The sequence below is a fragment of the Porites lutea genome, chromosome 1 (genome assembly GCF_958299795.1).
Source record: "Porites lutea chromosome 1, jaPorLute2.1, whole genome shotgun sequence".
Lineage (NCBI taxonomy): Eukaryota > Metazoa > Cnidaria > Anthozoa > Scleractinia > Poritidae > Porites > Porites lutea.
The window spans coordinates 48,308,968-48,336,563 of record NC_133201.1 but is presented as its reverse complement, the minus strand read 5'-3'; the positions used below and the strand labels follow the sequence as shown (position 1 = coordinate 48,336,563).

At 39.3% G+C, this 27,596-nt stretch overlaps 2 protein-coding genes across 2 annotated transcripts in view; both read right to left on the bottom strand.

Moving 5' to 3' along the window:
- Positions 1-6,256, bottom strand: part of LOC140931290 (uncharacterized) — a 16,192-nt gene extending 9,936 nt beyond the window's left edge. The window contains exons 1-4 of the mRNA XM_073381074.1: positions 6,065-6,256; positions 2,797-3,022; positions 467-693; positions 19-243 (exon numbers count right to left, since the gene is read on the bottom strand). Of these exons, the coding sequence (XP_073237175.1) occupies positions 19-243; positions 467-693; positions 2,797-3,022; positions 6,065-6,256 (870 nt within the window). The remainder of the gene's footprint in view (positions 1-18; positions 244-466; positions 694-2,796; positions 3,023-6,064) is intronic.
- A 5,304-nt stretch (positions 6,257-11,560) lies between these two features.
- Positions 11,561-27,004, bottom strand: LOC140953398 (quinone oxidoreductase-like protein 1). The gene is made up of 14 exons (XM_073402884.1): positions 26,846-27,004; positions 23,808-23,885; positions 22,658-22,733; positions 22,426-22,470; positions 21,259-21,327; positions 20,149-20,282; positions 18,882-18,929; positions 17,735-17,798; positions 16,687-16,785; positions 16,466-16,605; positions 14,873-14,957; positions 14,188-14,208; positions 12,604-12,649; positions 11,561-12,259 (listed from the first exon to the last, which is right to left on the bottom strand). The coding sequence occupies exons 1-14, from the start codon at positions 26,912-26,914 to the stop codon at positions 12,160-12,162; spliced, it is 1,074 nt and encodes a 357-aa protein (XP_073258985.1). The 5' UTR covers positions 26,915-27,004; the 3' UTR covers positions 11,561-12,159.
- Positions 27,005-27,596: the final 592 nt, after the last annotated feature.

The following is a 27,596-nucleotide window of genomic DNA, read 5'->3' as shown; positions in this document are numbered from 1 at the left end:
ATTAAAAACATACTGTACCATGAAAAGGTAATGGCCAAGCTTTGTTAGAAATCGGATGTGGAAAATCTCCGTCAAATACAGCTGGTAGTAAAGACTCAGGCCAGTAATATTTGTTAATGGTGCTACAAAAAATCTGGCCCAGAATCTGGTGAATGGGTTTCTTGCCCGCAGCAATCTGTCACAGCATAGGCCCCTCCAGCATGACATCTCCCAACTATTTGGCCAGTAGCGTTTAGCTGGTGGCTAGTAGTGAAATGACATTTCCTTTATTTAATTACAGTATATAATCAATAATTGTATTACATGCTAACATTCCAGGCTAAGAATCTTCCATGGGAGAATAATACACTGGGCAAAACCTTGCATTCTCCTTAAGCTTTAAGTGTGTACCGGAAATTGTGAATAGCCAGATCAGGCCCATTATTTTCTGAAAAATTACTAAGTATGAAAATATGGAAATAACTACCTGTATCAGAGGGCGACTGAGCTCTTCATCAGTAGCTGTTAAAACCTGTGCACTTCTACTCGCACCAGCTCCATCTACTTCATCTTGTCGCAGTCCAGAGTGCCGAAGACTACGTTGCCGACTCCCCATGGAACCATATGTTCTTTCAACAAGTCTTGATGATGTGCGATGCCGAAGGTCATTCCTTATAACCTGGTTGTGATCGATCAGCTGACTCCACAGTGGATCTAGCAGTCAAGAATTCGAAATTAGGGGCTGTTTATACAGATCAGGGAGGAATATCCTGGCACCAGGAAGATCCTAAAAAGTGGATCATCCTTATTAAAGTAGCGCCTTTATATTTTCTTTATCCAGTTTACATGCAAAAAGTTGTCACTTACGCTAGGATCTTTCTGATCTATAGTACTGGGATCTTCCTAGCTGAGAGGCTGGAAGATTCTAGCACCATGTAAACTGTTTTCACCAGAAAGATCCTAGTACTTATACAGACAAACCAGACGAAAAAGGCGGCAGTTGGTTTAGCAGGTTATCACAGCAGTAAAGGCTGACTATTTCGTTAGGTGTTACCACAAGCTGATATATTTACAGGGGCGTAGTTACCTGTACGCACGGGACGCACGTGCGTACCTGAAAAAGTCGTGCACAAAGAAGATATATAATGAATAAATAATCAAAAATAAAAAGTTAATTCTAAAAAGAAAGCAAAATATCTAAATATAATTATTTTAAGAGCACAGTTTGCCTTCATTCAACTCTGGTTGTTTCTTAGAAATATTTATTTTTTTCTACAGCAACAGAATTTTTTTCCGTCTCCACCCAAATGTCAGTTTCCCAAGAAACGGATTGAGTAAATCATTCAGTAATGGACCGAATCTTGGATAACATACATGTATATATCCGAGTGAACAGATGGCAGGCGTTGTTTTTCTAAAACCGTGTTCGGATTCCTAACCGTTTACGCATATCGATAAATCCCGGGAACAACGACGAAGGCGACGGTGACGGCGACTGCAACGAGCTCAATTAGTAAATGAAAAAGCAGCAAATTTTGCACGTCCAGCGCGCTTTTCTTTACAACCTGTTCGAACACCACCGTCAAAAAATTTCATTTGCGACGTTGTTTGGAGGACGTAAACACAGGGACAAATTCAATTTCTTCGCTGAGTCCGAACTTGGGTGCGGTTCCCAAAACTCCTTGGGGAAGTTCACCTATATTTGCGATTTTAAGAGAGTTTACGGAAATAGCCGCGAAAAAGTTAAAAAACGCGCATTCATTTTGATAGCCGGCCCTCGCCGTCGTCGTTGCTAAGGCATCCTACATTCATGAAAGTGACAGTTCCATTTTGGTTTTACTGCAAACTCGTATGATCAAATTCGGAAAAGTATCCGGATAAGCTGGACAAATTGTTTACACTACAAAACATTTCGAATTTACAAGGCATCGACAGGGATTCACTTAGATATTTTCCTTTTCGTTCTTTTCGAAAAATCTTTTCCCCCAACCCCTACCCCCTTTCACTGGCGGTCAATAAATACCCCGCGGTTTTTATTTTTTTACCCCGCGCGCTCGACGGACTTCTAAAAGAAAATAGAGGGTCTGTGGAGAGCTAGCCCTGCATCTGCTTAAAAACGACGAAACGAACCCAGTATCAAAAAATAAAGTAATGAATCCGGAAAAGTATCTAGCATGATAGTAGCCTGTGTACAGACCCCCCCCCCCCTCCCCCCCTCCTGTCCACAGGCTATATGATAGAAGATTGACGTGCATCAGTCAATGCACCCAAACACCCGACAAAGTATTTCATAAGCTGCTAATGTCATTTCATACGCAGAAAAAACTCTAGGCTTAGAACGTAACCAAATCTTGAATCAAGGACGTTTTTTTTGGGGGGGAGGGGGAGGGGGAGGGGGCTGGGGTGCAAAGTGATTTGGAGAATTGTGCGTACCTCTGAAAAAATCCTGGCTACGCCCCTGATTTATTGTGATAATTCTGCTAAAAGGTAGTTATTAACGCCAGTAAAGAGAGCAGAAGGGCCCACATTGCATTTTTATTATTTTTACCCGCCATCGCTAATTCCCTCTCTACTTGGTAGCCACAAAATTTCCTCATGTAAACCCAGTGAAAAGTTGTTCCACCTTCTGGGATCTTCCCGGTGCTAGGATCTTCCTGGCTCCATATAAACAGCCCCTTAGTGTTGTGGAATATTGAGAGCGTGGAGAGTGAACAACAAAAGGAATAATAGAAGGAAGGAAAGGTTGAATAAAAAGGAAAGAATTGATTTCACCGAAATCCTGCGTGAATTAAAGGTTGAGTAAAGCAAAATGCTTACAATGATAAACCCTGTTCTTCTGGTCATATTCAAGATCCTCTTCAGTAACGTCACCCAAATATCGACCATGATTGTCGCTGTATGGTACAGCAAATTTCACCAGCCCACCAGGGTGTTCCACTACTTCATCTGTCATTAAAATTCTTGCTTTTGATCGAAAGCTTGTACAGTCATGGTCACGTGGATTAATCTTTTCCAAGAATACTTCGCATCCAGCTAGCGTTATCTGTGAATAGAGAAGCATAAATAACTTATTTATTACTCCCTGCTAAAAATCGATACAAATGTCATAATTATAAGCAGCATTTGAATTTTTCTCTTCTTTTAAATGCTGCAATTTAACCCCAAACTCCAAAAACCAGTTGGCATTAGGGTTGTGATGCTGTTCTAAATATCAAACATGGAGGTACTGGGACTAAGACAGCCTTTACCTTGGTACAAGTTTTACATTGATAGAGTACTATTCCATCTGGCATATCAACTCATTTTACTCACGAAGTATGCAGGGTTTTACGATCAGCTTTTGTACTCAATGACAGTAAAAGTACAAGTTAAGTACGCTTGTATAAATTCAAGGTCCAGCATCTTATAACTCATTTGCAAGATAGTTCGGCTAGCAACAGTCATAAGTAGCAGCATTTATTAGTTTTGGGGTCATTCATGGGCCAACCAGCATATTATAATCACTGTGATAATTTAGCAGCTGTTTATATTATCAATAAAGGGAGTACTGCCCATCCTCTTATTATGCATGCACTTAGACTCCTGTTTTGGCTTTAAGCAATTAATTTACAATTTTAGGTTGACTGCTGTTTATGTCCAGGGTCACCTCAACACCATTGCGGATGCAGTGTCTCGCTTACATGAACCTAGGAAATGTGTAGCCTTCTACCATCATCCCCAACAGATGCAACCATGCCAACTTCCCGACAGCACTCCACTGACCCAGCATATGTCCTTACGCAGTTACAATTTCCTTTTTTCCAGGATACAAGGACCCCCAACTGGCACAGCAACTTCAAGAAGAAATATATCAGTACCGCTTTCACACCTTTGCTTAGGGCACTAAAGCATCGTATCGCACCCACAGGACTAGTTATCTCCAGGTTTGTGAGCATATGGTTTACCCTCCCCTCCCAGCTCAATCTTCCCATCTTTGTCAGTATGCTGCCAGCTCACAGTCTCAAAGCCACTTCTATTCCAAATTACCTTAATACTATTGGTATTCTACATAAAGAATTTAACCTGCCTAATCCCCTTCTTGACAATTGGCCATTACAGTCTCTCTTAACTGGGATTAAGCGCGTCAAGGGTAAGCAACCTACCCATTTTGGGTCAAATTTATTCGCACCTCAACATGTGCTCTAGTTTTGATGCCTCTTTTTGGGCTATATGTTTGGTATCATTTTTTGGTATGCTTCGCAAAAGCAATCTCCTTGTTAAATCGGACCGTTCCTTTGATGCTTCCCAGCAACTCTTGCGATCGGATTTTACATTTTATTCCTGGGGAGGTTTAGTCACTATACGTTGGAGTAAAACTATCCAATTCCGTGAGCGGGTGGTACGTCTCCCCCTCTCATTTGTACCAGACTCCCCCCTTAGCCCTGTTACAGCAGTCAAAAGGGCTATGCACTTTACGCGTAAAGCATCGCCTGACTCCCAGGCTTTCGCTTTTCTTCGCTCTCCAGACCTCGTCCTCATGCATTTCTCTTATCCCTTGTTTTTAAAAAAGTTACGTGCCATTCTCTCTGCCATTGAGCTCTCGGCCAAAGATTATGCTTGCTACTCTTTCCGCAGGGGAGGGGCCTCCTTTGCCTTCCAGTTCAGGGTTCCTGTCGAACTTATTAAACTGCTAGGGGCCTGGCCTCGGATGCTGTGCTACTTTACCTTACGGTCCCTCTTTCTATTAGATTGCACTCTGTTAATACCATCGATAAGTCCCTTCTCACTACAAACAATGTTCTCCTCCACAACCTCCACAATTTGGGTTTTGGAGTGTAACTAGTTTTATTACCTGATTCATTCTAATATTGTACCTATGTTTGAGTGATTACCTATTTACGTGTTGTAATAAAGGCTGTCATAGTCCCAATCCTGTCTGTGTCATGGTTGGTATTTAGTGTAATTTTAAATTTTATTAGGGTCACTGGCATCATTTATCTGCCCATCATCAGAGTCATAATTTTATATTAAGCATTACTGCATTATTAAATCAAACTTCATCAAAAGTCCACATCAATTAATATTTGGGGTCTGGGTCAGTTGTGTCTATATACTGGGTGGTGGAGTAAAAAAGTTTGATAATGGAGTAGTAGGTGATAATGCAAATTTTAAAAAGAGATTCTCCGGTTGTCAAATGCCGTTACAGGGATGTTAGATGACCTTTTCTAAGTTTGAAATGTTTTAACCATTCACCGAGCAAATTAGTTGGAAAGAGCAACAACAACAACAATAAATCTTTATTTTCCTTTTAATCATTAAGTTTTACAAAATTGTAGCCAGAGCTAATCTTAGCCGGCCAGTCAATTTAAGTGTAGGGAATATTTAATTTTTATTCTTTAATTTATGTACATGTTGGTCTTTATATAATATAATAGGGAAAGATTATACAAAGGGGGAACGGATTTATTAAAAGTAAATAAAGTTTATCGGAAACGGCTGGTATCAGTTCATAATCTCGTTACCGAGGTTTTTTCCTTAGAAATGATCTGCCCCAGTTGTTCAAAAGGTGAATAACGCTATCCACTGGATGATTCCCTAATACTTATTCGTTGGATTTATCCGGTGGATAGCGCTATCTAACGTTTGAACAACCGCGGCGCCACCCTCATGGGTCCGGTCGAAAGTTCAAGGGCATGACGGTAGCCTTGCTTTCATGGAAAATTATAGGGGATTTTTGTCTTTATACCGAAAGTTTTAGCAGACTTTTTTTTCACAATAATCGCAATATCTTGACATTAAAATCTGAGAACACAACCTCCGAAAATCGTAGTTAAGCTATCAGAAAACCTCCGAAGATTTTAGACAAATGGAACAGTTATCCAGAAATTTCTAGCTTTTCTCAAGCTTTAGAAATTTCTAGGCAATGTTTGCCCCTTCGAATAGTTATTTTACAGAATATGGTCGCTGTGTGCCCCTGAATACTCAGTAGCACCTTTTGAATTCCTTTTTTTGTGAACGAAGTGATAGTGACAATAGAATATTTACTTGTTTGCTGTAAATTTTTCTCTTAGTGTTTATTTAGTAAAAAGTGAATCAGTAAACTCGCCTCATACTTGTCAACATCATGGCTTGATTGATGGCCTTTAGGCTTGAATTGGTGACCAAAGTCCACAAACAGTACCACTGTATCACCAATGTCAGCAAAGTTAGGAAAATGAGTGCCTGAAGCGCACATGCGCACCAAGGGTTTGGTGGGGTGTGGAGTATTGGCTGCCTGAGTAGTACAGCAGCATCTCATTGTAGTACAGCAGCATCCCATTGTAGTTCTTGATAAAGTAGTTGCTCACTGTAGAAAGTAGTAACTAAATATAACTCCTCCAAAAAGAAAGGGGGCAAAAATCCATGGTGGGGAGGTGTGACTTTCTAAATTATTTATGCATCAGTCAAATCCAGCTGCGTCCAGCCCCCCTGGGCTACTGCGGGACATTTGTCCGCCTTGTCAGTCCCGGGGGTGGGGCATTTGCAAATTTTGTGCTGCCCGGGCCCCGGGCATTTTGCCAACCCCAAGCTTTTGACACGCACACGATTTCCTATCAGAATATAACTACACAGAGGATTTTACTGGAAAAACAAGCAGATTGGCTCATTGTCAAGGACGGGAAAAAATTGAAGAGGATTGTAAAGGCATGTTCTCGATTTTATGCATGCATTTCTTCATTGCTTATCAAGCCAGAATTACACAGCGAAACTCGGGAGCTATCGACGTGAATCAACGTTTTTATGGTTATTGAATCAAGTTTCTCTTGATATTATTTGAAGAACGTCACTTCATATTTATAAAACTATTAATAGCAGTTAACTTTACAGCGCGCTATTAATTTTAGTGAAAATAATTTTTTAACAATACTAAAACCATAAACTGGTGTCGTCACGGCGTGAAGTCTTAATAAGAATAGCACTATTACAAAGGAAGAAGTTAATTGAAACAAAATATCATTTGCCCTTTTTTTTTCGTCCCCAACTCGGGGGATTTGACAGCTCAAGAGTCCCCGCCCCTGGGAATGTGCCATCCAAGGCAAAAAAAATGTATTGAAGTAAGTTGCACGTCAACCGGAACTGGACTTTTTGCGTTCTTGGACTGTGATTTTACCCAAATTTTCTGGCAAACCTTCTCTTTATGAGTAACTTAACCTTGCAATACTAAGCAATGCAAATTTGGCAGCGTCAAAGCCCGGGAGGAGGTCTAGGGTTAATTTTTCTCTGGGTATGTGCCGCTGGCCTTTCAGAGCCCCTACCCCATTATAGTCTGTTTTGTGGCCAATAATAGACCCCATCGTAGTCACTTTTGGGCAAATGTAATTTTCGCGATCCCACCATAGCCCGGAGGGTGGACTCCGCATATAAAAGGTATGGGGATGCTCGTCGTCTCGCTTAGGGGTGTAAATTTCGGATTTTGGGTCTCACTTAGGGTGTTCTGGGCAAAACGCCATCATATTTAGCCGTGAAGGTCTTGTTTAGGGTTGCACGCGAAAAAAGTATAAAAATATATATATTGTTTGTGTTTTAACATGGTCTCTTTTAGAGGTCAAAAAAAGCTTGGACCACGCCCAGATCGGTCTCCTTTAGGGGTTCAAAACTTCTGACGAGCATCCCCACCCCTTTCATATGCGGAGTCCCCCCCGCGGGCACCATAGTCACTTTCTATTTATGTATCAACCCCATAATGAATGAAGAACACTTCACTTTTCACCTACAGTACAAACATTCTGGTACGTTTGCTAACCGCGCTAACCGTAAATGCGGAGAATTTTTTTTACCCCCAAAATCCGAAAATGTGCGACCCCATTCTAGTAACACCATTGAAAATGCAACCCCATTATAGTCAATCCAGCCGTGAAAATGCGACCCCATCCAGCGGCACATCCCCATCAGTCTTTCCTAAGGAGGTACCTCCCCCGGGGTCAAGGCATAGTTAAAGGGAAAAGATCTCACTTCCGTTTGACGTGTGTCGCTCAAAAACGCTCTTTGACACTGGTTCCCCAAAGAAGCACCAACCTGGGATGGCTCATGCCTTGTTTGAGCCCGTAGCTTTTGTTGACCCCCACCCCCCTGAAAATTTTATGGGATTAAAATTAGTCCCCAAGGGCAAAATGGGCAATTTTCACAATCCAATTCATGAAGATACAGGATTGCGTGATATGTATTTAGCAACTCGCGCTCGCCTGACACGCTTCGGATTCCTTTCCAGAGATCAGTACTGTGGGTCGTACTAGAACAGTAATATATGTATATATCCGGTTAACAGATACGCCATATTATTATTTCATTTTGAAGATTATAAAAAAGCATCAACCTTTTTCTGCCGTAACACGCATTCTTTACATTCCTGTCACGCTGTTGCAAGCAGCATAATAGCAACCGTGAGGATGTCGACGTCAACGCAAAGTTTTTTACGGAAGTTTGCACTCAAGCAAAGGAAAATGTCCAGTTTAACTAATTATTCTTCGATTATATGCTCTAAAATTCAGGGACATAGGATCACATAGCGTTGCATTTTGTTGCAGCTGGTTTTCACGGGCTGACTTTACCCTGAGCTTGCTCCGAAATTGATCACTATATGTTACTAATTTCGACCATACTCAAGGGACACTTTTTATTTGTCTTCTTTCGCTAACCGAACTGTTTTGATACTGATCATCTTAAATTGTCACCTGGTACTGTAACTGTGTATTAAGGATGCCTTCAAAATATTCAATAAGTACATTTATTTCCTTACCTTGAGTTAGAATATGCACACTCTTTGATTCGTTGTCAAGTGAAAGTCAATGAATGGTGCAAAATCGTTGCACGGATTTTAAGGCTGGCTCACTAGGTTCGTGGAAAGACCGGAAACTCTGGGAAAACTAACCCACACGCACCCATTCATATAATGCCGCCAGATAGATATTTGATACTGGAGTCACGAGATTAGTTCATGGGAAAAAACCCTATTATCATTCACAGCATATATTACAGCATCATAACTTCCGGGCTTCTAAAATGCAAAAGGCAGTAAATTGCTCATGGCATTCTGGTCACTTTTTAATAGCCCTTTCAAAAAGTCTTACTGTGAGTGCTTCTTTGCGTGAAGCTGTTATCACTATTATAAAGGCACTTTTTATGTCTTAATTCGTTTTCGTGCTGTTTTTAAACCACACTGAGTGATCTGATGTCACGCCGAGTGTAGTCTACACAGGGGATTCCCCAAGATGTTTATCGTGGATTGTAATGTTTATCATCCCAGAATACTCATAGAGAAGGTAAATACCAAATCACGAGTTGTCTTAGCAAAGTGCTTACATATAATAAATTGAAAATAGGAAGGTTGTGTACGGAGTGTTGATTTTTTTATTTTTTTTTATCTGGGTTGAGCCACGCCCAAGTGGACGGTAAAGGATTACTCGCACTCCTCTATTGAAGTGAGAAATTGAAATTAACCATCCTTGGTATTCCAAAACATAATTCAGAATTATTTATAAAGCTTTGTATACAATTTTCAACGTACTTTTGCAAAAAAGGTTATCAAAATTAGCCTTTTTTTGATGCAGGGTTTCACTGCACTGCACGACATGCATAAACTTCGTTGCGTGACCAAGGTGCACGGCAAGGATTTCCCAAGATCGTCCAAGACGTTGCAAATTGTTTGTTTTTAAATCGCTGATCAAGAGTTCCTTTCGGTAATAATAGCATCTGCAGGATGGCTACTACAGCTCTGGAGACACCGTATTTTCCTCGTAGAGGCGCCCACGCTCTTAAAAAAAAGAACTTAGAAACAAACGCCCTGCACCGCCCACCTTCTCGGACAAAGTAGGCTCAGATTCCAGTATTAGTTGAGTTTTGTTTTTAATACTCAAGAGTATATACATATATTTAGGCACTGGAACTGTTTCATGTCCTCTGTTGCAAAGGAAGGTAAAGATGCACATGGATTGAAACTTGAAAAAGTTGAAATTTGTTTAAAATATCTACGTCACTCCTCTAGAGGAGCATTTTGTATACGGGTCAAGGCATCAGGTACCAAGTCAAAATGACTCGTACTCATTTATATGTTGACGTTTTTAATCGAGACTACAGCATTTATACAAGAAAGTCCAACATTGTTTCTTACGTTTACTGAGATTGTTAATGTCAGTAAGTTCTTTTATGGGAACATCTAACCAAAATAAAGTTTGTCCTTGCACGAATAATAGAGCGCCGGCACTCGTTGACTGAAACCTTAAAAACCAGTAAAAACATCCTGACAAATACGCCACGTTTGCGTTTGCTCGCACCAACATGAAATGTACTAAACCATCCTCGATCTCGACAATGTCCCCTTCATACTTTTTGTTTTTTCTTTCAACTGAAATTCAAGCTTACACAAACGCTATTGGGAAATATCCCTCGAGTTCGAAAACAGCGCATATCAGCAATTTAGGGCTTGCCCTGCATGTGTCAATGGGGATAGGTCAGTCTGAATTCCGGAAAATTTTCAGTTTCTGTTTCGGTGCAAACAACTATCGTTTTTCAAAACAAGGTTGATACTTTTTTAATGCAAAACTAATTTGACTTTTAGGGGGCCGTATTGAGAATGAAAGTCGCTTGTGCAGAGACTCTTGTCTTTCCACCTTCAAATACGCTATCTATTAACCCTGGCCTGTGTTCTAACGATTGATGGGGGTAGTTTACGTAGGCAGAGTGTCATGTTAGACAAGCACGCACGTTGATAACAACTGTTTTTTTTTTTTTTTTATCACAGTAAGACGAGACCGGAAGCCTCCCGACCTGTGTTAAGTGTTGCAGTTTTTTTTCGGGGGGGGGGGGGGAGGATAAACCGGACAGAACCGGTCAAGAAATGTAAGACTATTAAAAATAGTCAAAGGTGAACACTACTTAAGAAGAAACAAATAGCAAAGGTGCGGTGATAAACATAAAGAAGTGTAAACGCATTTCTATACAGTAAAAACTTTAACCTGACGTTTCGTATGTTCCAACATACATCTTCAGAAGTAATAAACCGTTGAATAACAACAGAAACTTTAAATGTGGAATAAGTAACTAATTAAAGACACATAAGAAAACATAAAGTAGAAAATTTGCAAATACGCCACTTCCACATTCCCCATAATGCACCTTATTTGCTGCTCAAAATTTTGCATAACCTTCGTATTTTCTCCTGGGTAACAATGCTTATACAAAACTCTGGGGGGCAAATAAGGCGCATTATGGGAAATGTGGAAGTGGCGTATAAAAGAAAAAAGAATGCAAATTAAAAAAGGTAAAGTTTTTTCATTTAGGGAAGGTTGTAAATCCCTAATCAGTAGCGTCTCCTTTATCTTGTAATGGGTGTCCGAAAGTCCATGCATTTCACTACCTAGCATTCGGCAAGGAAAAACGCCTGTATCATGCACAGGGTACCCATGGGCTCCTACTAGCGTCCACTGCACTGCAAATAGCACAAGCCTTCCTTTCACAGGCTCTTGTCGGGAAAGGCGATGCAAATGTAACAAACTAGCAAGGCATGCATCTCTGTCCCGCCGTCTCTTGCGCAAAAATTTACAAAGTCGGAGACAAGAGGCAGGCACAAAAGAAAACTACTTCGTTTATTATGTTGTTCGGATTTTTTTTTAACTTACAGCAAAGAAATTAAACTTCATTCTTAATCTTTTTATAACCACTATGGATAAAATATGTATCCTTTGCCTTTGTTCGGCAGAGCCCCCTTAAAGTACGGACACTACGGATTACCCATTTGTTGAGTGTATTTTAACCGCGTTATACTGTGAAAACATTTCCAATCATTTTAAATGCATTGTCTCTAATACAGATATAGGTTCAAGTCAACGTTCAACATGTTCATGTCACTCTTAACCAGGTAACACTGAGTTGGGGTGCGGTGGAAAAGTCGGGAACAAATGTTAGTCACCTCATATGACCTCGCACACAGGCTATTCCCAGACACCAGTGAGATCTGTGTACGGCTCATGGCCAACGTTAAAAGAATGAGATGAGAAAGAAATTGTTATTTAAATTGCTTCTCTATATGGCGGTCAAATCCCAGCTTTGCAAGTAACAAACAGCTACTGATCGCGATCCACTTTCTTCTAATACTAACACGCGATTCTAATGAAAACAATATTTGCTTGACCACACCCAGTAACAAGTGATTCTTTTTAAATCGATTCACATCCTAACTACAACCTTGCCAACTTTGTGATGAGAGAGCTGATTCTGTATAGTGTCACAGGCATCCTCTAGAGATACGGTATGGTGAATAACCGGCCTGTGGTAGAAAAAAAAGTGAAACAACAGAATGAATAACCTTATTACCTGTGTCGCAAGAAAAGAAAAACAGCAGAATGAACAACGGTCGGCCCCTGGCTTTATAATCAGACTGTGGCGACCAAATGGCATGACAAAGCCAGTAAAAACAGAAGAGGGGCAAGGATTGGAGAGAGAAAAGGACTTTTCTCCCCAATCATCGTCACATCCAGGACTACACCTGGCTTTCGATGGCTTGTTGCTGTAGTTTTGCCTTTATTAGCGTGAGTGGTTTTTATTATACGATAGTGTCCATTTTTAAATAGCCAAAGCTTGATATCAACTAACTAATCAACTCGCCCTCACCTTATAATGGAGTTGAATAATTTCTCCATGATGTCCGATAAGATGTCTACAAGTAGTTAAAGAATTTAGACTCTCTTCACCATGGAGTGTTACATTTATACACCAAAGCTGGACCAGTTATAATATCTGAAATCATTTAAACCCTTCATACCAAAACAAGTTCTAAGACATGAGAGTATCTGTGTGGCGGCAGGTGAAGGCCTAGGAGGATTTCAAGTGACGGGGATGATCGAATGTGGGCAAAACTCAAAACCCAGAAAATTCCCTAGGGCTTCCAACAAAACCCAAAACAATCACTGGACCAAAAAAAAAAAACATTCGAAATTGAATGTTTGTGTTTCTTTCTTCATCATACCATCTGACGTTATCATACGCGAGCACTACCGCGAATCTTAAGATTGTTTTGATGACCCCCAAAAAATCCTTACTTAAATCAATCCACCCAAAAAAAAATACTTGACAAATTTTCCAACCCAAAACAATCCCGGAAATTAAAATTTCAAACCCCAAAAATCCTTCGATTATCCCTGTCACTTGAAATCCGGAGCACCTTCTCACTGACTTCTTCTCATTCAGCGCCGCCAACACTTTAAATCCTAGCATAACGCCGTATCCCGTAAAACGAATTGAAGCCCCTCCGTTTCTGAGCCCTCTTAAAACCCCTTACAAAGATGTGTAAGCCCAGAGCTTATGAACGACACTTTATGGTATTAACCATGACAAAGGAAAGTAACATTTATTCAGTGGCGGTGAAAATATGACAGGACGGTCTCCTTTATCTTGGTCTGCTGATCCTAGGTTGTTTGCCTGTTTCAGTTTACAGTAATCCGTTTTATTGTCAGTGGCTACTTCGCTATATCTTTCAACAGCTTAACTACCGACCTAAAATTAACACAGAAAGTAAAACAGGGGCACCAAACGACGGTTTCCTCCTAAATACATTGAAAATACTTTTTAGACTATCCAGAGTACTTTAAGATCTCTAGAAATACATTCTAAGCGGCTCTATAAAATGTGTATATGTTCGGTCATCCTAGGAGAACTTGAGTCTTCTGGAAATTACAAGGGCTACAGTATTATTTTCCCGAAAATTTTAGATGCAATTTAACGTATTACGAAAGTAAGAGTTTTACTGATTCCTTTCTTCATCACATTTTTGAATCCGAAAATTTTAGGTTGCCTTTTTTCTACGAAAAATATAGTAACCTGTGGAGTGAAATGTGAAAAATTAAACTTTAGAAAATCGTTGGGAATTTATTAGATAAGCTTCGAAAATTGTACATGAATGGGACGGTCGACATCGGGAAATTTTTAGCCATCTTCAAGTAATAGAAAATTTTAGGCTACATGTGCTTCTCCGAGCAGATGTTTTCAGAAAACAGTCGTTGGGTGCCCCTGAGTAAAATCCTTGTTTCCGGGTAAAACAAAGAAACCAGCAGACGCCTTCATTTAGGCCGACTAAGGGACTGGAAACCCGACTAAGGCAAAGGAGAGCAAAAGAGGTAATGAACAACTGAGCAATCCACGAAATAATTTTACCATTGGAATTTAGGTAAAAGGAACCCTTCTGAATGAGAAGGATACGTAAATAACGCCCTTGTTGACCTAAAGATAAGAAAATAATACACTGTTAACATATACTAACAGTAGTTTCAAAACCCATCTACTGACAAAAAAGGAATTATAATTTACCAATAACTGGACTGAGAAGCGTTTTTATTGGCAAGACATTTCCCAATTCCAAAGTAGTTTGTACGACAGCAATTTTTGTCCTGCTAGCCAAACATCATCATCAACAACATCATCACTATCACCATTTCTGTCCCGCAGTTGAGAAGACTCAAAAGACCGTGTCCAGCCAAATGCAGTAAAGGTAATCAGTGTTCTCCAGTGTTTTAACTAACAAATAACGAAGCCTTGACTGTGCTCTGTTCTGTTGTAAAGCACGAAGGAAGCGGCTAATGCACGAAAGAAGTGTTGGGGGAACACGAGACGTAGTCGAGTGATCTCCCGACTTCTTGAGTGCTCCAGCCGCTTGCTAAGTGCTTAACAACAGAACAGACCACAGTCAAGGCTTCTTTATTTGGTTTATCATAAAGAATCCATCAAATTCCCCACGCATTGCTTTCTAACTTTCAAAACAAACTATTGGCAGATGGCGTGACTGCTTTAGCTCCGCGCTTTATACTGTGATAAAGCACGCTTTTTTAACCAATCAGAGTGGGCGTTATATCTAAACTTTTTTGTAATACATAACGAAAACTCTTACCGCGTGAGAGAACCCAAGAATGTTCAAAGAGAAAACTGACTGACGCTCCTTTCAGGTAGAGCATTTGCGAATCAGGCGGATCTAGCTGTGGAACAAAAGATATTACACGCATTAAGTTAAAAGGGAGAAACCTTCTCTAACCACCACATCAACCCCATCATAAGGGCCGAGTAATACAGTTCAAGGTATCGACAGCTTTCCTGTAAGTCACTCGTAGAATTACGGTCAATTCGCTTTCGTGTCAGCTCTCTACACCAAGGCAAGCAAAGCGGAAAGCCGCAAAATCTGATCTGGAAAACAACTCTAACAAATTAATCTTTCAAATCCGCACTCTAACTTCCCACGGAATCAATGAACGCTTTTCATGTAACTAATTTATTCCTCTTTTTCATGTCTCCATGTTCATTCTCAAACTCATTAATAATTCATTAAGAAAATACAAAGGAAATTAATGTTTAATGAGTGTTTGGAAATCGGATGAAACACTGCTTAGTATTTGCATCCTTAATTTCTCCTTCAAAAATGATTTTGTTTGAGAAGAAATATCAAACATTCGACACAGAGTTTCATCACCAGATGAAACACCTCGAAGTTCGTCAAAAATACTCCGCTGCGCGTCGTATTTTCAACTCTCTTCTCGGTGTTTCATCTGGTGATGAAACACTGCATCTCATGTTTGATATATTACGTCACACCTCACACCAATAGCGTAGCTCCTCCATTCGATATATGAACCGCACAAACCCACGATCCCTTGATTCGCTCTGACAAAAAGCTGGCAATCGAAACTTTTGCTTTCGAATCTCTTTACAAGTGGTAAACTGACTTATCAACTTGGTCTATAAAACCAAGTTTCTGCGAATCAAGTCACCAACTTTAACCCTTTAATTCTCAGCGGTGATTTGTATGCAGCTTGTCCTTGTCATATCAATACAACAGACAAGTGAAGAGAATACGCAATCAGCTAAAGGATAATCTTGATATAACCCAGAATTACCTTAAATAATGTACAAAGACGTGTACAACAGCAGCCAGAAAGGAGAATTACTAATCAGATCTTGGAGGTTAAAGGCTTAAAAAAAGTCAATTTACCACCGTCAACAACAATATTCTAAAGATATACAGTTGAACCTCCACCCCATCCCCTTCCCCCTTACGCGACCTCATCCAAAACACCAAATTCCAAAAGCCCTATGGTTAGAAGCTCTCGTAGGCGACCGCGACCACTTTTTGGGCTGGCTTGTTATAGTTTTCCATTGTATTTAGCCTCTTAGTGTGCATCGTGTGATTCCTTTGTCCGCTGTATGTACTACGCCACTTTGAGTATACGAAAAACTTCAGTGACGCGTATCGTAATTTACAATTGCACGCAATACATTGTCTTCCACAGAGTAGATCGGAAGAGACCCCCAGCGGGTCTATTCTCGTAAGCAAACACTAAATCTTCGTATTTGGGGTGGTCGCTTACGGGAGGTTCGACTATGGTTTCGAGAGTTAGCCCTTCGTCTAAGCTCGAAACGTCCATTTGTGAAATCTTGCATCATATCGGTACATCACTTGTACAACAAGATGGGCGGAAACAATGAGACCAACCTGTAGATCCTGAAGAGAAGTGATCCATCTTCCAGCCACGGCAAGACAACAGATTACATCATGTTTGGAAGGTAAAGGATTTTTACTACTTAAACTGGACATGTCGCCTTGTTCCTTGACTTCGTCATCTTGTCGAACAACTGTCAGAAAGAAAATTAACATTTTTTCACAACACTTTTTCCGTGTATGCAGACGGAGATAAATACTGAAATAGTAGTTACCTCCATTATCAATAACACAGTCCACACCAAGTCCTCCTGTTTCGTCCATGCAGATATCAACAAGTGATTTCTTTGTTTTCCTTAAGTCTATGACATTTGCTAAAAAAAACACATACGCAAGATTTAAAGGACTGTTGATGGTTAAGAAAATTAGCACACGATGTACCAAAATAAGCAGATCAATAGTTAGTTACCTATAGTTCATGATACCGGTTTTATTGTTAATTAATCTTCGTAAGGTACAAATTATATTAAATTAAAACAAATATATACACACAAACATCCTCTGCTCGCAAATAGCTTGGCTAATCGAGGTGGGCAGAGGAAAACATATATAGTAATGTATAACTAGGATGAAATATTATTAAGAAGAGGAAAGGAAAAGGAAGAAAAATCTATATAAACGACACAAGAAGATGGACTGAAGTTATTACAATACGACGCTACAAAATATACAAAGTTATTTTACATTTCATGTCAACTTGCTTAATTTATTTATTAAAGTAGGTATGTCTACATAAGTATCCTCCAATTCCAAAATATGTAAACAGAGCTGATGTGAAGAAACTTTAAATTTGTGTTTAGGAAGTACTCTAATTCTTTGAGGAAAACTGTTCGAAATTCTTGTACCAAATCTAGAAAATGAATATTCTAAATGATTGGTACTGGAATATTTAACCTAAAGTCTACCAGTCTCTGAAAACCTAATATCATAGCTATGCACTTGTGAAGGTTCAAGAAATAAGTTTGAGATATTTTCCGGCAAACAATTGTTATAGACGTCATGCATAATAGTACAAACTGACTTGCAGTATTGAAAGTTAAGCGGGAAGGTATTATATAGGTTGAATAATGGGATCGCATGAGATCTGTATGATAGTTTAGTGAGCTTAGCTCGAACTAGGCTCCTGTACTCCGGCTCAGTAGCTCAGAGCATCTGGACAAGTTACCAGAAGGTCATAGGTTCAACACCTGTTGGGAGCACTCGGGTGTTTCCTTCCAATATAACCTGCTTGCATCACTGACTGAAAAAACATCTTTCACTTACCTATAGATGGTTGAAGACTTTCCAGGTAGATAACTTCTTCTTCTGATGAAGCTGTCGCAAGGACCTACAAACCAAACCAAACATGACATGATAAGTCCTGAAATCTTAAGAGCTGGGGTGCACTTGCACTTGTTAGAGTGGTATGATGCCTTGGTTGTACAACAGAATAGAATGGTGCCATGGAAAAAAGGCGGGCTACGCAATGGTCGACTTCGGAATGAAAAATTGCTCAACAGATAACCTCTTTTCTGGTGCAAAAACATAGTAATACCGGAAACCACAGTGGCGGATCCCGTGGGAGGGTAGGAGGGGTTCGCATCCCCCCTCTGTATTTACCCGTCAGCCCGGAAGATTTGCTTTGGACGTGGAAGAATTAAAACAGAGAAGTCATAGCTTGGATTTCTTTAACAGTTCATCATAAGTAAACGCTTGTCTAATTTTCTCTTGTCTGATTTCCTAAAAAAGTGCCATATAGTGTGACAGTATGTTAGGTTAGGTGGTATGGTAGCCTTATATATGTGTAATTTTTGAGGACTCTTTTGTAAATCACTTATCAGTGAAACTGATATCCTCAATAAAGATTATTATTATTATTATTATTGTTATTATTATTATTATTATTATTATTATTATTATTAATTTAGCATCGATATATAGGAATAATATTTTTAAGCCTCGACAAAACAGCTATTTTGCTACTAGCTTTTTTAAAAATAGATTGAATATGTGAAGTAAAATTCAGTTCATTGTCTATTTCTAATCCTAGTAATTTCAGTTCGTCTGAAGATAGAATGTCCTTGCCGTCAATGTTGCTTTGTTTTTTCTCAAAGCGCTCAGGAAGTGTCAGAGACTTGCGTTGCGCGTTGCCTTTCAGTAAAAACTTATTCAAATTAAGGAAAGCTGGTCCAAATTATTCTACGACTTAAAACAAGAGACGAACGTTGCAAAGCTGGTTTACAGCGTAACATGTGCATTACTGCACGTACATGAAAGTAAGGGTTTACGGAGAAGAAACTAATTAATAACGGCGTAAAATTGTGGAAATTACTTGACTCCAACAGTGTTCACTGCGTCACCCTTTCTTTCGATGATCTACTACGTTACTTTGTTATTATAAATTATTGTAAACGTCAAAAAGCATGTGTACCTTAACCCCCCAAATGTGAGCAAGTTGTATTGCCATAACTCCAGAAGCCTGTGAATGAAAAGAAGAATGTTTACTTGACAGTTTCTCAAAACCTAAGCATCAGCAGCCCTGAGGTTCATATCGGGTTTGGAATAATTTTATGGCTGGCGCCGGTCAAATTGTCTGGCCAAACCTATTTTTTGCTCGTACACAACTCGGATTTAGCCGGACAAATAACTATCACGCCACCCACGCATAATGTTTAAAAATCGTGAAACAATTTTAAATAAGTGTTCATGTTGTCCTTCAGCAGCGTAATTGAAAATATAAAACTGTTCTAGTGAGGCCTTAAACTGATGTTTTAAAAAAAGTAAAAGCCAAAATCCGAGCTTTCGCCGATCAACAAATTAGAATATTGCATTTGTGCGTGCAGCTCTCGCTTCAGTCATATTCTTCAGTTCTTGAGCTATATCAAGAGATCATAAAAGGACAGAGACAGAGTCTCCCGGTCATGCATTTGGGATATCTTTATTTCAAAACAGTTATTTTTAGAAACTATGCAGTTCGTGCAGAAACAGTTCCCGGTAAACTGGTCAACTTCCGGGAGACTCGCTTTCGTGATTCCGTGCGCGAAAGCGAGGCAGAGAATGGCGACCTAAATGGAGGGACAATGAGAAATTGTAATTGGAACATGAAAGTGGTGAAGTAGCATTGCGGAACGAATAAGCGATGAAAATCAAAGAGCGCGGATCCTTCAAAGCTGACCGTGAAAGCAACCGTGTGAAAACTGTTCCGCATGGTCGGCATAGTTTCTAAAGATAACTTTTTTGAAATTAAAATTTCCCGGCTAACGCCCCTAGACTCCCACTCTTCACTGTCCCATTATGATTTCTTGGCTATATTCACAAGCTGCCAGTTCAAAGTCATTGCATAGCACAACAATTCATCTAGGATTACCGTCACGTCACTGTAAAATCCACGCGGCAACGCCCGGGAATTGAAACGGCTCCATTGCGAATCATTTAATTTAAAACAGTTCTTGGTCTGATGGTCACATCTTTCTTTTCCCCTTTTATTTTTCTTCACGAACGCCGTAATGTCTAACCTTATCTCACTTCAAAAGTTATGACTTACTTGCCCTTTACATGCGTGACCGACCAAGTGTCTGGTCACCCAAGGATTTGACTGAACGGAGTCTACTTTGTAAGGACATTTCCCGTTGACCGGCCATTATTTCAATCCCTGCAGGTCTTCAAATCGAGTTCTAATACAAATCCCATTTACTTACTGAAGCACCATTGAATATGAGAACAGTCTCTCCACCACACACTCTAGCTTGATAATGCAGTGCTGTATAAGCTCTGACCACATCTCCAATACAACCTGCAGCATCTATGTGATCAATTTTTTCAGGTTTTCTGACTAAGAAGAAATAACAACAACAGAATAATCATCAAGAATCACAGAGTTTATTAAAAGAGGCTTGCACCCAAGGTCTCACTCCTTTGTGTTTGATGCCCCATAACCATGGCTAGGGTGCATCTACAAAAAAGCCACAAAGTGAAACACTATTGATACACTATACTTAACAATGACCTTATTTTTAGAGTATATTTTGTTCACATTGTCACTTCCATAGCAACAGAATAATGACATGACATCTACAGAGTGGGAATTTTCTCAAAATCTAGGAATAGTCTGTCAAAATCCACTACACTGTCAATAGTCTAGAACTTTGCAAGGTTTGAAATAGCATTAGAGAGCATTAATCTTTTGTAATAATTATAATGTTTTCAAAACTTTGCATCCAAAAAGTGTATTTTTCACTTTTTGTTTTTCAATAATAAAAAATGATGATTTACAGTGCCGTTACAATCCATATTGATATACCTGGCTTAAGGTGTAGCTATTCAGTTATTTCAATAGTGAAAATTGGCAAGTAATCTCTCTCTGCGATCACACTTTTTGCCATTCTTACTCATGAGATACCCATATATTTACTCATGTAAACATAAAAAAGGTGTCCTCTTTGGTTTTAAAGCTGCAGTTTAAATATAACTCCATAATTTTTGTTTTAAAATCAGTTCTATGAGAGTTTGATCATTGCAAAGTATTTTAGTGAAATTTCAAAGCCATTGTTCTTTTCAGGGCAGTCTAAGTCTGAAAAGTTCTTTACTGATTCTCATAAAACAGAAATTAACCCCAACGGGGTTAGTCCTGATTAAAAGTGGAATTTTTCCTTACAACTGGACTGGTCTGGCCAGCCAGTCCTAGCAAAATGAAACACGTTTGTGATGTTCAGTATTGTTATCTAGACAACTACCACTTTGCACTGACCCAGCCAAACACAGAACAAAAGGCATCATAATACAAATAACGCTATCTTTCAGACACTAACCTACATCAAATTGTGACATCACGCAGAATGTTGCACAGCCAGCTGATGCTGAATCTAAAGGAAGAAGTCCTGCATTTGGAAGGTGGAGAAAAAGAGTTACAAATAAAATATGTGTTGTACTGTTTAAAGCTTTCAATTAAATGATATGGGGTTATTCACACCTCCCTGCCTCTATTAGTCTTCTATTATAGAATGTACCTGAGTACTATATGTTCTTGGGATATTCAGTTGAGACAAAACTGATACTCATCACACAGTCAATCATTTAATTAACAATTAATCCAGTCAAGGACAATGTCAGTTGAGTGAGGGTTGAAGACATTGATGGGTATCAGGTCATAAAATCTCTTTCAAAAAGTTTGCTTAAGTGTCAATGAAATATAAGTAAGATGTTATAGGATTCAAATAGATCAACTGTTGGATAAGAATAATGAGAATAAGTCATGAAGCAGTCGTGATGTGTGCATGGGAATGTTGGACCTGTTAAATATTGTCTTATTCTACAAAAAGTTATTGCTTAGTTTCATCATTAAATTAAATTTTCTTTGGCTGGTTATGCTGACTTAGGTGACATAATAATACTGGTGTTCCAGCAGTTTGCATTTCTAGCCCACAAAAAGAAAAGCAAGAAACATATTGTGGTTAAAATTACAAGTAAGAATCCCATCTGGAGGCAAACCAGTTGGCTACAAACAAGCTCAACTGAGGAACTAAAATTGGGACTACCAAGAATAACTCCATCTTGTAGCTGAAGTGGGATCCTAGAGTGGGATTTGATTCCTATGAGAGTGGCTGGGTTGAAACACACCATACTAAAGGGCTGGTCGCTTATTACCTGTGAGGGGTTGAGGGGGGGGGGGGGGGTGTTGCACCCATTTTGAGAAAGCTTTTGAAGATTTTCAAACTGACCCCACATGATCCTAGATTTTTATAGCCTGCGTACTGACAAATGACCACATTAATTTTTGCTTGAATTTCACCTGAACATTAAGGGTCAAATCTGTATTATGGAGTAAATGGAGATGACAGTAATGTTCATCTGTATTTCTCCTATTGAGAAGAAAAGATTGATGCTCAAATTTCAATGACAATAATGGCCACACGAACAGAGGGTGGTTTACCTGTGGTGGTAAGCAGTCCTCCCAATTCAATTCCCACTGCACCTACCTGCCACTTCATCTCCAATGCTCACTCTTGTCACTGCAGATCCAACTAAACACAACAAAAGAAAAAAAGGATAGTGTAAGTGAAATATTCTTACATACACTGCATATTATATTTCTTCCTTTTCTTAAAATAGGGCAAAAACAGATAATTTTATAAAAAAATAAGAACTTATTTTTATAATGCATTTTATTAATTTATAAATTTATTATAAAGAACTGATGAATTTTTTTACCATTTGTTACAACTCCTGATATTTCTCTTCCAAATGGATGTTCTTTTTTGCTAATCAGTTTGAATTCCTCTAAAATCTAGAAAAGGATAAAATTACTATTATTAAAACTCTTTCAAAAAAAAACAATAGACAAAAGACTTCAAGCCTTTTAGGAGCCTGGTAAGCATGATGATAGTTTCTTCATTAAAGCACATTCTTGTGAGCCAGATGGTCCCATACCTCTTTAAAGGAAATATCAGTGTCTTGATTGTTTCAACAGAATTTTGAAACTGATAATTGAAGGGTTGTGAAGAATGAGGCCCTTACTGATTCTTGATTTTTCTCCTTTTGTTTTGACAAGTAAATACAAACAATTTGTAAGGAAACTCTCTTCTAGCAGTTTATCAGAAGTTACTAATAGGTCTTTTTTCTAAGCATGATCTTGTTAATGAGCAGTCGCTTTAATCTCTATATGGTGGACAACTAGAGCTGAATGTGTTGCTCAATGAAGAGTCATGGGTGTATCAAGGATCCTGTGTACACATGGCTTTCCACACTTAAATGAGAAGAATCTTAGGTGCATCAACTGAAGACACCCATTGCAGCTGAAAACTTAGTCTCATAAAAATGTAAAATATAAGATTTATATTTAATGTACTTCTACCCATTATCAAACCACTTAGGATCTCTCAAGAACTTGTTTGAGAGTGTTTGTGCATTCAAGGTGAAATCGGAATTTGCAAAAACAAAGAGGAAACTGAAGTACCTGGAGAAAATTCTCACAAAGCAAGAACAAGAACCAACAACAAACATATGGCATTGATGCTGGTATCCAAACCCAGGCCACATTTGTGGGAGGCGAATGCTCTTACTACACCACCTCCTCTGCACTCTACACACCAGTGGGGCATTTATATTAAGGGTGGTCCCAAGGGAATCAATGACCAGCTGCAGGACAGTTTAGGTACCCATGACTCCCTAAAAGGCTCTGGCATGCAATTATTAATTAATGATAATTAAAAAAAGAATACAAACTTAACCTGGGACCCCTATTTCAAAAACTTCGCTACTCTAACTCCTGGATCATGCAACGGCACTTGAATCAGTATCTGACATCTGAATGTTTCTGACATTTGAATTAATTATTTTTAATGGGATTTTTCATTCTCACCTTATAGTCAGGCAGGGACAAACCACAAGCCTTGATCTTTACTGCAATACACTGTTCATCAAGTGGTGGGCACTCAAACTATATAAATTATATTATTAAATGGACACATAAAGCATGGTTAAGTTATATTATTACTTTAAATGGAACAAAGGGAAAAGCAATTATTTCTTAGTGATTCAATGGAATGGTACAGTTGAGCCTCTTCTGATGAACACATCCTGTATGCAGACACTTGTTCATCATCCCAGTGACATAAAAATGCTGCATTTAAGGCTTTTAAGCGGACACCTCTCCTTAGCAGACGCTTTCTCTGGTCTCAAGGGTGACCAATCATGGCAGTAGGTTCAACTGTATCTCAAAACCACTTCTTTCCCAAATTTGGAGGTAGTAAGTGGTAGGCTCTGTTCTGCATAAAACCTCATCTAGTCTGTATTATGAGGTTTATGATAAATTAATGAATCCCATAAGTACAAAGGTAGTTGGGAATATGATTGTCCGGGTGAGTGTAGTCCTGAAAAGGACTGTTGTTGACAATGACTGACATTTCAACAACCAATGGCAAAGCCTTTAACATAAGGGCTAGTGCCCAGTTTTTCGCAAGATAATCTACGCCTGGTAGTTTCGGGACGTTGTTTGCACATTTCAGTGATGAAGTTCCAAAATAAATTTGCAAGTTAAGGCAAGTAAATAGCTCCAATAGCTGAAATAAGTTTCAAATATGTTGTACAGACATGTATTTGATAAGATTTCTAACCAAATTTTGCGGTATTTTTCATGTTTTTGTAAATTTTGCGGGATTTCACTGATTTACCTGAATTTCGCAGCTCCGCGACCGTGCAAAATATCAGAAGCCCTGTCTATTGACTCCCCAGGGTCACTATCTGACAGGACTTCTTCTTTTAAAAGCGAGTTCAAAATGTCTTTTGATTCATCTTGATAATGTTTCCTTGCTACTGAGATCCATTTACATAGCTAACAATGACTTTAAATGCTTCTTTTTCTCTTTGAGATAATATGCATGTTAAGATTTTGTAAATGCAGCAATTTTGTGTTGAATAAAGTAAGATGTTCATCAAAAAACTCACGTTAATTTAATGCATGTAAACCTAACTTTTGAAAAATTCGCATTAATTTAGTGTAACATCAATTTTTTTTTGCATTGTCAAAGTGCATTGTTTCATCAATCAGAACAGGGTACTCATTACAGCTCAGCTAATCAAGAAATTTGCAGACGAAAGTGGCAGCAGAAATGAACAGAAAGGGGTCTTATAGCACGTATCCCTTCCCTCTCTTCCCAATCCCCTCCCTTTTCCCCCGACCTCCCAATCCCCAAGCCCGTGCGATGCCTGCGCCATGCTACACCAGCTAAACATAGAACTGACCGCTGAAATCGATCAAGAACAAGGAAAACTAATAATATCACTGTGAAATTTTAAGGACAGCTTCACCAGTATTTATGCCTACTGTAATTATTATCTTATTCACTATAAAGATTGTGTATCTTATTCTATATATGGGACAAAAAAGTAAGCCTACATGTATGTATATGTACATGATGCAGTTAATTTTCTTTATTTCAGTTAACTTTTGTTTTTCCTTTGTTTTAAATTCATTAGCATACATTACCATGCCCAAAAACAATGGAAAAATGAAAATAACTGAAAAAATTAACTACAACCAGTTTCTGCTACAACATATATAAAATCTATATATTAAAACCTGGTTGTCTAGAAAACACAGACCTCGAAAACACAGATCACAGACCACAGACCACAGACCTAGAACACGCAGACCTCGAAAACACAGACCTAGAAAACACAGACCTCGAAAACACAGGCCTTGCAATTTAAAATGAGTCTTAAGACCTACACATTTTGATGAAAACAGTTTACTCATGGCACTTATATTTTCCCTATAGTTTATGGCTACTGGCGTGCCGACTTTGCTTTTTCTTTTTTTTGCCGTTTGACATTTATGTATAGCTATTGCTGGACTGGCAACAAGAACAGGCAACAGTCAAATGCAGGCTTCCTCTGTTGGTCTATAAGATCTATGATTGCGTCATGTGCCACGATGTTTTCAATGTAGTCAAGTTCATGTTTATAACATAGTAAAACAACAACAACTTTACTTCTATGAACATGGTTTTTCCACTAATGTAGTAAAGCAATAGTAACAAATAAGTTAATCGAAACAGGACTAAAGAATGGGCAAAGCGGCCGTTGAAGTGCTGACAGACTGCAATTTCGTGGTTTTCATTGTTGTTGTTACTGTTCATTTACTGGTGTTTTACAATTTGCCACTCAGGATGTACCAAAAAAAAGCAAAGTTGGCACACCAGTAGCCATAAACTATAGGAAAAATAAGTGCCATGCGTAAACTGTTTTCATCAAATGTGTAGGTCTTAATACTCGTTTTAAATTGCGAGGTCTGTGTTTTCTAGGTTTGTGGTCTGTGGTCTTTGTTTTCGAGGTCTGTGTTCATTGTTGAGACTCCTTGTAAGAGAAAGCACCAGCAATCGACACTTCGTGCTACACTCCTTTTACCTAGCACCTCCTTTATCCTTTCTTTTATCGTCGTTATGGCCAGTAAATTAGACAAAGATGATTACGTCTACAACATTGAAATTTATCTGTGCTTATGGCATCCATGGATGCTGAGGGCACGGAACACGGCACCCGTCCGAAAAAACCCAAACCCACCACCCGCGTCCCCTAAAGAATCCCTCCTGGAACTCGAATGAGTAAAGAATGAAAACCTCAAAATGGAACTGGATGTACCAAAAAAAAGCAAAGTTAGGCACACCAGTAGCCATAAACTATAGGTAAAATAAGTGCCATGCATAAACTGTTTTCATCAAATGTGTAGGTCTTAAGACTCGTTTTAAATTGCGAGGTCTGTGTTTTAGAGGTCTGTGTTTTCGAGGTCTGCGTTTTCTAGGTCTGCGGTCTGTGGTCTTTGTTTTCGAGGTCTGTGTTTTCTAGACACCCATTAAAACCTTAAAACTTGTGATTTTACCACTGATGAATGCACTTTACCGATTCACGCAGCTCACAGGCTCTGTGACCACTTTCATCTCTTTTCAGCACGACAGCTCTTGCCTGCATCTTTTAATTCATACAGGATTTTTGGGCTGGGTAATTCAAATGAATCAACTATACATATCAACACGACGACACCTCACCGCCATATTGGATCATTTGCATGTCCGCTGTACAGCTAGTCTCCCTCGCGCTGCGGCTCGGGCAGGAGTCATACAAGCTCCTAGCCTGTTCCAGGCGTTCGGGTGGTGGGGAGTGGGCAAAAAATTAGGGCGCCGACGAAAAATTGACGAGGGAAAAAATACGGCGTTTTTTCCCCTCGTGTTTCTTTTTGCGCTGGCTGCGTACGATTTAACTTGCTCCCCACTATCTAAACGTCTGGAACAGGCTAACAAGCTCCCTGCGTTGAGCTTGCATGACTCCGGCCGGTGCCGCTGCGAAGGTAGCCTGAGATCATGCTCTCTCCCTATTATCCCTTAGGGCCTGTTTACATGGGATGGGGGATCCCGGTCTAGTGAGGTTGGTTTCTTTTGTTTTCACGCTCTGGGGGACACAAAACAAAAGAAACTTACCCCACTAGACCGGGGTCCCCCACTCCATGTAAACAGGGTCTAAGTCTCTCACGGAAGAGGGCATGATACATTTCTTTGTCGGATCACATGTAAAAAAGCCAGAATCTGGACTTTTTTCTGATTGGATAGGAAACAATACGGATGGTTTGCGCTGTTCCAATTGGCCAAAATGCCGC

Excerpts from the sequence above, each read along its gene's own strand:
- LOC140953398 (XM_073402884.1), bottom strand. The coding sequence starts at position 26,914 with ATGCAGGCAAGAGCTGTCGTGCTGAAAAGAGATGAAAGTGGTCACAGA. Across the intron at positions 23,886-26,845 it reads CCTGTGAGCTGCGTGAATCG|TTTGAGTGCCCACCACTTGA; the intron begins GTAAAGTGCATT and ends TAATTTATATAG. Across the intron at positions 14,958-16,465 it reads CTTCTCTTCAGGATCTACAG|CTAGATCCGCCTGATTCGCA; the intron begins GTTGGTCTCATT and ends TTTGTTCCACAG.